The sequence below is a fragment of the Leopardus geoffroyi genome, chromosome B4 (assembly GCF_018350155.1).
Source record: "Leopardus geoffroyi isolate Oge1 chromosome B4, O.geoffroyi_Oge1_pat1.0, whole genome shotgun sequence".
NCBI lineage: Eukaryota > Metazoa > Chordata > Mammalia > Carnivora > Felidae > Leopardus > Leopardus geoffroyi.
The window spans coordinates 26365967-26378820 of NC_059341.1; the positions used below are offsets into that span (position 1 = coordinate 26365967).

A 12854-nucleotide genomic window follows, 5' to 3' on the forward strand; every position below is an offset into this window, starting at 1 on the left:
TAACTCCACAGACACTGCAAGGTTTATTTGTAAGACCCCATAGTGTTTTTGCTAGCTTGCAGGAATATGGGCATTTCAGAATGTGGCCTTAAGTCTTTTTTCTATCACACCACCTCCTGGACTCTGCAGTCAGTTCATTTTGAAAAAAAGGGGGGAAAAAAAGCAAAAAAACGAAAACAAAAACACTTCACTAGACAGCCATTCCTGTAGGCTGGGCTAATCACTCACCTTTGACTCCATTCCAATGAAAGTAAACTTGAGTTCTGAACTCCTAACTTCTACTGAGAACAAATGACTTTTTTAAAAAGCTGCTACTGGGAATTCGAAGTGTTATCTAACCTCCGTGGATTGTTAGTTGGTAGAAGAAATGTTAGATTCTATCCCTAGACTGTAAGAGTTGTTTGTATGCTAGCCAGGGACATGAACACAACGGTTTCGCTCCGAACAAAATGTACCAAGAGTTATTTTTCATCTGCATTGTGAAGAGAGAGTCATTACTGAAAATGGGGATCACATATAACCTTGGAAAACAATGGCATTATTTGAGTAAGCAGAGACTGGTATTTATAGCTGTGTTAACAAAACGGGTTGAACATACACCACCCTTTTTTTTTTTTTTTTTTTTTTTTACTATTTATAGAAAAAATGAAATTTAGAAAGTTATTCTGTGGTGTAGAACTACCATATAAATGTGCCATAGCGGCACGTTGTGATTATATACTTATATATAATATATATAATGTACCTAATACATATCCATATGTCTGTGGATAAAACGTATCTAGAACACTCTTTGAAAGTAATAATAGTAAACTATTATAACTTTTAATATTATTGTTAGGTCTAGAATCAGCTTTCTCTTCTTAGGCATGCATAGCTGATTCCAGCTTATATTTTCGTAATTCCCTTCAAAAGAGTGAAAAGAATTTTGGTCACTGAGTTCATTTCTTAATTTAAATTTCCAAAAGACATTAGCTTTTACTATTTTCTCTTCTCCTTACCGGCCTATGTGTAGGAAAGTAATAACTGAATTATTCATAAGACGCAAGTAAAATTCTATAAAGAAGCAATTTGCTTGAGTCTTAAATTGAATTAAAATTGTTACCTATTCTCTCAACTATGAATATGGCCTTATAATTGACACATTATCCATAAAATAATTTTTACTTTCCACATTGATTCAAACACTCTTGTTCACTTAGTTGAAAAGTCCATGTCTGCTCCAAAACCATTAGATAAAGCGCAGACTTGTTTTTCTTAAAACTAATTTCTGGCCATTTAAAAAGCCTGCCCATTAAACTAATAATAAAAACAAAAGAGCTGAAATCATTTTCTGAAGAATGGATCATACATTCTTACTCTGTGTTTGAAACAAAAAAAGTAGATATCCTGGAATGATGAAAGTCACAATGCATTCAATAAAATACAAGTATCATAGTTCACACCCTTTGGGTTGAAAGTAAAAGAACCTTGGGGCGCCTGGGTGGTGCAGTCGGTTAAGCGTCCGACTTCAGCCAGGTCACGATCTCGCGGTCCGTGAGTACGAGCCCCGCGTCGGGCTCTGGGCTGATGGCTCAGAGCCTGGAGCCTGTTTCCGATTCTGTGTCTCCCTCTCTCTCTGCCCCTCCCCTGTTCATGCTCTGTCTCTCTCTGTCCCAAAAACAAATAAACGTTGAAAAAAAAAATTGTTTAAAAAAGAAAGTAAAAGAACCTTAAGTAAAAAGGGGAACTTACAGGGGCACCTGGGTGGCTCAGTCAGTTAGGCATCTGACTTCAGCTCAGGTGATGATCTCACTGCTTATGGGTTTAAGCCCCTTGTCGAGCTCTGTGCTGATAGTTTAGAGCCTGGAGACTGCTTCGGATTCTGTGTCTCCCTCTCTGCTCCTCCCCCACCTCACTCTGTCTCTCTCTCTCCCTCAAAAATAAATAACTTTTTAAAAAAAGGGGGGGAAGGGGACTTACCAAGGTGCCTGAGTTAACCTTAATATGGAACCGAAGTGACACCATGTGACTGTGAATCCATTTGGACTTACATCTTTGTCATTTTTCTCTTTCTTTGCACACAGGTGGATTCGGAATTTGTATGTCTCCTGTGAATTGGCCTCTATAGATTGACCAGCATCTCTGGCCAAAGATGGAGGAGAGAGAACTTAATTGGCCCAACTGGGATCATGTGACTACCTATGCCTAGAGGGACAGAGGCCCCTGGTCTGGCTGCCAATGCCCACTACAGAGAAATCGGATATTCTTTGAAAGGCACTCAGAAAGTGTTCACTACAATAGAACTTTCATCAACACATCCCCCAGACTGCCTTCCATTAAACAAGTATTTATTTGCATTACAGGTAAATCTAGTTATTTCCTGGTGCATCTCTGCCCACTCCTTGCTTCACATTTTATGCTCCAGCAACAAAGAATTGCTCGCAGTCCCAACTCCCTATCCCCTACTTACCACCTATATCCCCCAATGCAATCAATAAATTTCATGCCTAAGTTCCCATGGTCCTCTATGCTTGTAGTGGTCTCCTTGCAACTCTCTTTGTTCTTTAGGAGTCATGCCTGATGTCACTGCTTCCAGCAGACCTCGTGGACTTCTTTACCTTCCTGTCTAGTTATCTCTTCTTTCTTTATGCAGCATAACATTGTGCACATAAATCTCTATCATCGCCCCACTCCATTGTTAGTGATTTACTGTTTAGGTTCTGACATCTTTATAACCCCAAACACTGTGCCTGGCCTATAGTGGGCGCTTCAAGATAGTTGAATGAATATACTCTAAAAGCTTCCTTTTAGCTAATGATGGACTCTTCTAGAGTTAAAAAAGAGTGTGTCCTTACGTGAAAAGTACTGTCTCGTGAACCCCTTAGAACTGTTGACTTGTCAAAGAAGCAGATGTCAGGAAGTTCTAATCAGACTCCTCCTCAGGAGCAAGGGTCAACCCACCATTTGAGAAATGCCTGCAGTTTACCTGGTGCTCCAGCCAGGTTAATTTCCCCCTAAAACTTCTCCCATCTTTTTTAGATGCAATTTTGATCTAGTGAAGTAAAGGACAGCGCATCAACTTATGAAATTATTTTATTTTTTCTGCATATAAACATTATTTTTTAATGGCAATTTCATTAACTGTATCCTGTATCCTCTGTGAACTTTCAATAAGTTTAATTTACAAGGTTCACCTTGATTTTCGGTCCTCCAGACATGTACATTTTTTTCTTCGTCTTAAAGGTCATTTCTGTACAATAGTCCTAAAGGGTTTGACTTTACATCTCCCACCTTAGAATTAAATGCTTTTTTCCTCCTCCCCCTCCGCCCCCCCCTCCCCCCCGGCCTTGACATTTTTATCAGGTAGGGAAATGTTGGCTGATCCTAAAAGGAAATTTCGCAAATGGTTGACTTGTTAATCTCAGGTTATGGGAGGAAGGGATACAAGAGCATTCCCTCGGATCAAGAGTTTTAAGTTGAATTTCACCTCCTAAACACCAAACCAAACCAAAACAAACCAACAAAAACAAACCAAACAAACAAAAAAACAGCACAACTTCCAGGAACGCCTTTGGGTACGTTGGGGCCGACAGCCCTGCAAGTCCTAATAAATGAATTAGTATCTCAGAAAGGAGATCACTGCGGGACTGATATTGATCAGAGTCAGCCGGTGTGTTTGCCTGCGATTGTTTGGGGGGTGGTTAATTGAGTGTCAGTCTCGGCCAGTGTCGTCTCGCTGGCGCCGGGTGCTTTTGGATTTGCTAATTTTCGTTAAGTGTCTCTAGCCGGCTACTCGTCCCCTGTCTACCCAGGAGAACTTAGCGGCTCCCACTGATCAACAGTCTGTCTGTCTGGGCTTTATTGATCACAGGGCAGGCGGCTCAAGGCGGATGCGCTGAGAGGAAGGGCGGCTGGGGGAAGGCAGAAAGCAGACCCTAGCGCCCGGCCGCCCCCCTTCCGGGCTCCCGACGGAACCCCCTCCTTGGCCACACGCAAGCCAGGAGGGTTGGGCAGGGGCGCCTTGGCCGTCGGCGCACGCCGGGGGACCGCCACTTGTCCCTGGGGTTCCTAAAGCGCGCAGCGTGGCCCGGGAGGGCTTTCGCAGGCGGCCGCGCGGTCTCTCGCGTGTTTCGGGGGCAACAAAAAAGAAGCCGGCCCAAGGCTGAGTTGTGAGGGTCTCGGTGTCGAGTGCCAGAGACAGACCCGGAGGCCGGGATCGACCCCGCGCCTCCAGAAGGTCACGGACGCGCAGGCATCCGCGAGGGGGAGCGCGGGAGACGGCAGCCTCCCAGCCCGCGGCCCCAGACGCCGGCGCCGCCAGGAGCCGCGGGGCAGGTCCCTCCTGGCCCCCTCTGGGCCCGCCTCCTGGCCGCGGGGATGATTGACTGGAGCCTGGCGGCCAATCGGACGGCGCTGGCGCTGCCGGGGCGGGGCCGGGGGCGGGGCGGTGTCTGGCCGGCTCCCGGCTCCGGGCGCTATTTACGGCGCGGGTCCGGGCCGGCTGAGGCGGGCGCAGGCTGGAGCTCGCGGCTGGCGGTGTCTGCGTGCGCTCGGGGAGCTTCTCCCCTCGCGGAGTGCCCGGCCAACGCGGATCGAGGCCGGTAGCTCACGCGGGACTGCAGCGCCGAGCGGAGCGGAGGAGCCGCTGGCTGCGGGGTCGGGTCGCGAAAGTCGTCTGGGCTCCTCCGCGCCCCTCCAGCCGCGCTCCATGCTCCGGCCGCGGCCGGGCCCCTCGCCCTGTCGCTGACGGCGCCCGCCGCCCCGGGCAGCACCCATGCACTGCGCGCTCCGGGAGTCGTAGGCTGCAGTTGCGCCGCGGCTCCGGGAGCCGGCGGGGGCGCCGCGGCCGTGGGGGGCGTCAATGGATCGCCATTCCAGCTACATCTTCATCTGGCTGCAGCTCGAACTCTGCGCCATGGCCGTGCTGCTCACCAAAGGTGGGTGCCCGCCGGCCGGCCCGGGGCGCGGGCTCCCCGGGGAGGGGCGCGCGGGGTCCCGGGGCGGCCGCCGCCGCGGGCCTTTGAAGGCGGCTGCCAAGGCTTTGTTAGCGGCGGGCGAGGTTTCCTCCCGCGCTGGAGCCCGCAGGTCGCGACAAGTTGCCTGTTCTTAGAAGTCGCGGCGGTGGCTTCGCGGCCGCCCCCTCGGGTGTCCCGGGCGCGGCGCGTGGAGGTGGAGTCAGACCTCAGGGCAAGTGCTTGTCACAATGTTTTTGGAAGTCCGTCCGTAGCGAACTTCTGAACGTCTGCAGCCGGGTAGCGGGGCGGTGGAGTGCGCTGGGCCGCCGCCTCCCTGCACACCCCGCGGGCGGGGGCGGCCGGGCGGCACAGCGCTGGAGTGTGGGGGTGTCCCCGCACGTCTCCACGTGCGGCCCTGTCCGCCACTGTGGCTTTGTGTGTTTGAGTGTCTTTGTGAGCCAGCGAGTGTGCGTGACTCCCTGTGCGAGAGTAGGTGCTCGAAGTGTGTGTCTCTGTGCCAGGAGTGTGTGCTGTGTGGCTTCGCGGTGGCTGGGACGAGTAGGCTCTGTCAGCGGTCCCACTTACCGCTCACCTCGTATTTTTACACACTACCAAAAAAAGAAAGAAAGAAGAAAAGAAAAGAAAGAAAAAGAGGCACAGGTCAGGGTCTTTATTTCCCCCTGCAGGCTTTCGCCTTTCAGGTCGAAATAACCAGAACTCCTAGATTTCAACGTTACCCTCCCCTCACCCCCCCCCCAACTCCATGAACTCTACCTACTGTTGTGTGAACAGATAATTTTTTTTTTTTTAACTGGGAAGCGTTATTTCGCTTTTGCACCACCCCCCTTCTCTAATTGCCATGTAGCAGGCATGAGGTTAAAGGATAAGCTAGCCCAGCAAGGATGATGTGCTACAGTATTTATTTATTTTGGAAGGAAGGGTGTAATTAACCCTAAATAACAGCCCTGGTAGCCTGCAGAGGGGAGCCTCCTGGCCCTATCAAAGGCCGGCAGAACAGGGAGGGACTGAGGCTGACATGAAGTCACAGATACCGAAACTATGTGCCTGATAATGATATAATTAGGGGATCAGAGATTTCTGACTGCTGCGGACTTCAAAAGCTTTAAAAGAAGCCAGCAGTCTCTCCTGTAGCCATCTTGACTAAAGCAGACATTTTTGTGTAATCACTACATACAGTAACAAGAAAGGGGGGGGAACAGAAGAGCATTGTTCACTGTTTTCAAATACCAGTCCCCTTTTTGGGCCTTTCGCATGCCACAGGAAGAAACTTTATGAAACGACAGAAATATAGTTTTAATACAGTAATACAAAAGTCCATTCAACTTGTTCAAATGTGGCTCCAATTAAAAAAAAAGTTGTTAGAACTTTCGTAGTTACCTGTCAAAATTTTATTAGACTGTTTTAGGTCATGGCAAATATAGCATTTTAAATAGGCTCTCATAAACATTTAACTTTTTTTTTTCTTTTTCTGTGCTAGGAGTGAGGTGACTAGGATCAGAATGGACTTTTCATCTGTTTTATTTCTACTTTAAATCTATACATGGAATTTGTTAGACTAGGGATATGTAGTCCTCCCCACCTAGGAGTGGTGACCTTTATGCAAAACATCAAGATTGGAAAGAGGAGACAAAAACCCAGCCAAAGCAGGGTTCCAGCCCCAAGGTCTTCCCTGGGTAAGGGACTTGGGCCCAGACCTGGGACAGGGAGCGCAGATTTAGGATAGGAGAAAGATCTCCAGCTTTGGACGGTTAAAAACTCCCCATTGCCAAAGATCTGTGTTTAGCTGGCAGGTTTTGGTTTTTTGTTTTTTTGTTTTTTTTTAAGAACCGAAGCATTAGCAGCCTCTGGTGAAAACTGAGCACACCATACGGTGGCCTGGAATCTGGACAGATAATTAAATGAGACACCTTACTCAGGCATTCACATTCACCGAGAGGAGGAGGAAGAAAGGAGAGGGTAGGAAGAGGTCTATAAAGCCACAGTCCCTGGTGATTAATTTCAGAGCACAGGTTTCAGTAACTAGACAGAACTTCAGATTGGGAAGCCGGGAAGGGGTAGTGTGCCTCAGTTCCGTTCTAGTAGCTTTAGTTGTGGCGTACGACAGTGACCTGAGTCCACTGTCAGATACGGTAGTAGGGATAGCTCGGAGACCCAGATTATTTCAATTAGAAATTGATGCTAAAAGCCTCAGGGCGCTCATGCAGCAAAATGTTACTAGTGACTTGCAACTCCCCAAATAAGTTTTATAAAGGAAACTTTTAATCACTTCCTGGAGAAAAATTTGAGGTTTCCTTAAGGATTTTTCATTCAACCAGGGGAGGATTTTCAGTTTCAACGTTTCCCCTTTTAGATCCCATGTTGAATTACATGTAAAACTGGGGAGTTAAGGGGCGGAGAAGTTAGCTTTGCCTTTTTTTTTTTTTTTTTTTAATACCCGCCACCCCTCCTCCCGCTCTCCCCCCCCCCCCCCCCCTCCGCCCCCAGTTTTATGACTTTCCATTTGGGCTGAAAGAAATTGACTTTGGCAAGCAAACCACTAATTGTAAACTGCCTAGTTCCTGTTTTACAATATACTGACTAAAAGCTCCTCTGCATGAAAAGATCTTTATAGGCAAAGTTTGCCTTTTCTAGAGAGGTTGCAAATAGCTGCCCAGTTTCATAGTTTTAAAACCTCCTGACCGGAGCAATTTCTAGATTGTTGTGTTTCTAGTTAATAACTTTATAAGGTGTTAGCTAAAGCTCTTAAATCTTGGCACAGCCCTTTAAGGTAGTAAACAATTCAGTAGTTCCGATCAAATATTTATACTGACAAAATCAAAAAGCCTAGCATTTTTATGTTGTATGGTCACGTAGGATTAAGATGAATAAACAGTGTAATTTACCTTACGGTAGAAATTATCGTGATGATTGTTTTCCTTCAAAACCAACAGTAGTATTTTTAATTCCTTGCTAACTCATCAGACGTGGCTGAACTCTGATACTCTGCAATTGGGATTAATACATTTCTAAAATTACATTGAACTGGATTGAAACTTAAGCACCTAGGGCTTTTCCAGTCTACCGGGGACTGCCATTGTAGGCGCTCAGCTGAATATCCTAAAAGTTAGTGCCTTTGATCTTGGCGATTTAGCAGTTGCTTAGGGGGATGCATTATCTGCCCCCTGAAGGAGTGTGACGCAATTTCTTGTTGTTTTCAGGTGAAATCAGATGCTATTGTGATGCTGCCCACTGCGTGGCCACTGGCTATATGTGTAAATCTGAGCTGAGCGCCTGCTTCTCTAGACTTCTCGATCCCCAGAACACAAATTCCCCGCTCACCCATGGCTGCCTGGACTCTCTCGCGAGCACAGCGGACGTCTGCCAAGCCAAACAGGCACGGAACCACTCTGGCACCACCATGCCCACGCTGGGATGCTGTCATGAAGATATGTGCAATTACAGAGGGCTGCAGGATGTCCTGGCTCCTCCCAAGGGGGAGTCCTCAGGTAGGTGGAAGCCCTTTCTAACCAGAACGCTTGCCTGATCTACGGGCTTGTGGCAGCCGCGACTTGGTGTGCCTGCTGTTGATTTTGCTGTGAATGTAATTAGAGACACCGGAGGGAGAGGCATGGCTGGGTGCAAAGATGCATCTCTGTTGAGTCGCTTTTATGTCTGCCTGAGCATTAAATGTCTGTCTACATGATAGGCTTTGCCTGGTTTTTCTACACGTTCAAGACCTCAGAAGACCATTGCTCTTCAGCAACGACAGTCTCTAAACACCTGTTTTTTGTAAGCCTCTGGGCATCGTGTTTGCAACATTCATTTTCTGAAAGTTGCCGAGGTCACTATAAGCTTCTTTTAGATGGGGTGCGTCGTGCCAGACGGATAGATGATCGTAAGTGTCCAGTCCACAGGAGGGGTTAACACAGTCTCCTCGTTCCTTGTACTCCCTCAGGACCAGGAAACCGGTATCGGCACGACGGGAGCAGGAACCTCATCACCAAAGTGCAGGAGCTGACCTCTTCCAAAGAGTTGTGGTTCCGGGCAGCGGTGATCGCTGTTCCCATCGCCGGCGGCCTGATTTTAGTGTTGCTTATCATGTTAGCCTTGAGGATGCTTCGAAGCGAGAACAAGAGACTGCAGGACCAGCGGCAGCAGATGCTGTCGCGTTTGCATTACAGCTTTCACGGACACCATTCCAAAAAGGGGCAGGTGGCAAAGTTGGACTTGGAATGCATGGTGCCCGTGAGCGGGCACGAGAATTGCTGCCTGACCTGTGACAAACTGAGGCAGGCGGACCTCAGCAATGACAAGATCCTCTCGCTCGTTCACTGGGGCATGTACAGCGGGCACGGGAAGCTGGAGTTCGTATGACAGGGCCTCATCCGCACCCAAGTTCTCGGACGCTTTGAAGGCCTTGAGTTCTGCTGGACAGGAGCACTTTATCTGAAGAAAAACAAACTCACGTCATCATCTGGGAGAGACCAAATGACCTCTGCGGACAGAATCTTGGATATTTCTTCTGAAGGATTATTTGCACAGACTTGAAGGCAGTCAGATGTATTCTTTGCTTATTTAAAATTAGAAAAAGCAAAGAGAGGACTGTGCACTCACTGTTACCAGGGTTATTTGCATCTGCGCGAGCTGGAATCGAGCACCTAAATAAACTGACATGTGCTCTGTGTCAGCTCCGACGTCCTGATTTATTGTAAAGATTTAAAAAATATATCTATATTTTTTGTCTGAAATTTAGCCGTGTCTTGTCATAAATTAAAAACAAACTAAGTGGGAAGTGTAAGAAACGACACGTTCATTCCACAAACGAAGATCTGTTGTTGATTCTACTGTTGTTGGTTCTGATAAGGTCTCCACTCTAGGATTGGGCTTGACTTTTGTTTTGTTTTTTGTTTTGAAACAAGACCAAGATCTTGTTCATTCTTACTTGTGTATTTGTCATTTTCTCACAGCGTGGAAAATTTCCAAATGTGTACTGCCCATCGTTCAGTGTCTCACCCCCCGTTTTTTGTTAGGACAGTTCTGGTTTTTAGCTTTCATCTGCGAGAAATCTTATTTATACCAGATCAGATATGATGGATCAGTATCTGGAGTTGCCTTAGCAAAGGTAGTATTTCTCAGCTTACTCCAGATGCTCTGGAATGCTTCTTCTTAAAAATGTGTCTACCTCCAACCCCAAAAGGAAAGCCAGACCAAACCCACTAAAGGAAACTTCTCCTAGTTCAATATAGTCATTGTCTCCTTTTGCTGTTGATTATCAGTTAACTTTGTGTCAAATCACATTAAATATTGTGGACCCCAAATTAGCCAAACTTGATTGTATCCTGCTCCTAGTTTGCAAACCTTCCTTCAACACAGTGTTATGCTAACTTGTTTTTTGTTTTTTGTTTTTTTACCTCTCAATGTTTAGAAAGGGTTTCAACAGTGAACGTTATTTGTATCAATTGAGATTTAAAGAACACACAGTACCACTGGGACCCCCTGCCCCTGACATTGACTTCAGCCACTGATAGACTGTGTTTCCATTCCTGCAGGACTTTTCTGTCTGGCAACACTTCTCAGGCTGAATTTAAACCCATGCTGCATTTGCATATTTTTCCCCCAAATAGGTCTTTGTTATCTTACACGTGAGAAGAATTTGCCACGTAGGATTTTTTTTTTTCCTCGACTCTTTTGTATATTTGAAACTTCTGCTAAAAATTAACCTCTAGTCTGCATATTTGAGTATGGGGTTGTCTTTGATAAGTGTTAAGGGATTCTTTGTGTGTGTGCGTATTTGGGGGAATATTTTATGATCAGCATAATTTGGATCCCTGAAGACAGATGCAGTAGCCACGTTCATGGAAGAATCTGAGTTGCAATGACTAGTCTAAAAACAATAACCTAGATTATTTAATAATTGGTAGACCACAGCCCCATACAAAGTAGGCTATGGAATAAATACACATTGTAATAAATGACAGCATTCGTTTTGTGCTTTTTGAGAATTACGGTTCTTGCATGCGTGGTTTACAGTTTATAAAAGGGGTTAAGTTTTAGGAGTGGCACTTCTTGAGGGAGCCACAGAATTGTGGGGCCTAACTCTGCACACCTGTCTAGGGAAGAGACTTCACTGAAGTTGCCAGTCGTTGGGGTTTCTACCCTCACCTGCACTCGTAGCTCCAGATCAAATTACAGTAGCTTCGCAGCTTGAAAATGAAGACTTCCCGCTCCTTGGCCATTCTCCTTTCATGCACAGCATCCTACGAGCTCGGTGATTCTTCCGGGTAGGCAGTGTTTGTATTAGCTCTGTGTAGTTAGTTTTCCCCTGCTGGCCCTGCTGTTATTCTCTATTCACCTCATTTCTTCCAAGTACCGGTTAACCAGGAACTCGGCAATTCCTTAAATAAGGCAATGAAGGATTTCAAGTCCTGTGTTGGGGGTGCCTGGCTGGCTTAGTTGGTAGGGCATACGATTCCAGATCTCGGGGTTGCGGGCATCGGGTGTAGAGATTACTTAGAAATAAATCTTTAAAAAAAAAGAATAAAAAATAGTCTTCTATTTTGAAACGCTTGGAAACCAGGAAACTCCATCCTCCAGGAAGGGCCTGGGTCTCGGCTGGTGCTGTGATCACATTTTGTGGAAGGTGAACGTCGAATGTCTCCATTTCCGTGTTCTGTGTTCGCTGACCTGCCTCTTGTTCCTTCTGTAAACTCACGAGGCAGTTGACACCTCCCCGTTCAGTGGGGTGGTGGCCCTGTGCCCCCCCCCCCCCCGCCCTCGTGGGCAGACTGGGTGTCCCGGGTGCTAAGGTGCTAGCCGCATAAGAGACTGGCCCTGTGTCTCTTCCTCATTACAAGCCCTTTCCCTTCATGGTTAGTATTCATAAATACTAAATGAGATATTTATTCACTTGTATTTGCACATGCCCTCGCCACCAGTCTTAAAAGTCAGATCTGGGCAGAACTTGGCCTTTCGACGAAAATATTACAGGCTTCTCAACTTTGATTTTTACCAAGAACTAAATATAGGTGCCCCTTTTGCTTTCCTCTGAGAGGGTGGAAGTTGCCAGGCGCGGAGATAAAGGGCCCTTCATGAAATAACTACCTACCTGATTCGGTGATGTAAGAAAGGTGATGACTGGTGTGTTGGTTTTTCCCTCATAGAGATGTTTACTGTTACTCTGAGGTGACAGTACAAGGCCGGGCTGACCAGGAACAGCCCTTGTTTAATATTGACACAGAACTCCCCCCAAAAGTAATATTTTTTCCAAGTGGAAATTTGCCCAAACCGGAGACAAATGGGACCAAATTTGCCACGATGTTTCTATACCTACACCCCTTACGTTCTACCCCTTTGGAAAAAATGGATCCGTACGAGGTTCTGTCCTTTATGTTCTTCCCCCCCTCCCCCTTATTTTGAATGGTTCAGAGGCTTCCTAGAAATTGACTGGGGTGTCTCTAATTTCTGCTGAACTGATTTTATTAAAAACACTGCACCATAGGGGGTTTGACCTTCTAAAATACCAAACATGTCTGCTTTAGAAAATCACAAAGCTCTCCTCTGAAGAGCTCGTAAATCTGGTTTCAATATGGGTTGATTATAGGCTAAAAGCTTGAAAGCAGTGACATCTAGTATCATGAGTCTGGAACTAGCCTTTTTGGGGCCAGGACAGATTTTTTTCCTTATAACCTCTAATTGGTCCTCTTCTCTGTCTCGGCCCGAATAACGTTAAGCCTCTGAAAGTTACACGCAACGATGAGGCCCAACTCATACAGGATAGTAGTGGTCAAGTGCACTTTGGAGTCTCACAGCCTGGGTTCCAGTGCTGCCATTGTCTCTACCAGCTGTGTGAACTTGGGCAAATTACTTAAGCTCTCTGAGTACTCAGTTTTGTTACCCCTAAAATGGGGGCGATAATCT

General features: G+C 46.6%; 1 protein-coding gene across 1 annotated transcript; it reads left to right on the top strand.

Moving 5' to 3' along the window:
• Positions 1 to 4507: 4507 nt before the first annotated feature.
• BAMBI (BMP and activin membrane bound inhibitor) lies at positions 4508 to 10912 on the top strand. Its single transcript, XM_045465791.1, has 3 exons — positions 4508 to 4919; positions 8156 to 8443; positions 8893 to 10912. The coding sequence occupies exons 1-3, from the start codon at positions 4844 to 4846 to the stop codon at positions 9309 to 9311; spliced, it is 783 nt and encodes a 260-aa protein (XP_045321747.1). The 5' UTR covers positions 4508 to 4843; the 3' UTR covers positions 9312 to 10912.
• The last annotated feature ends 1942 nt before the right edge of the window (positions 10913 to 12854 follow it).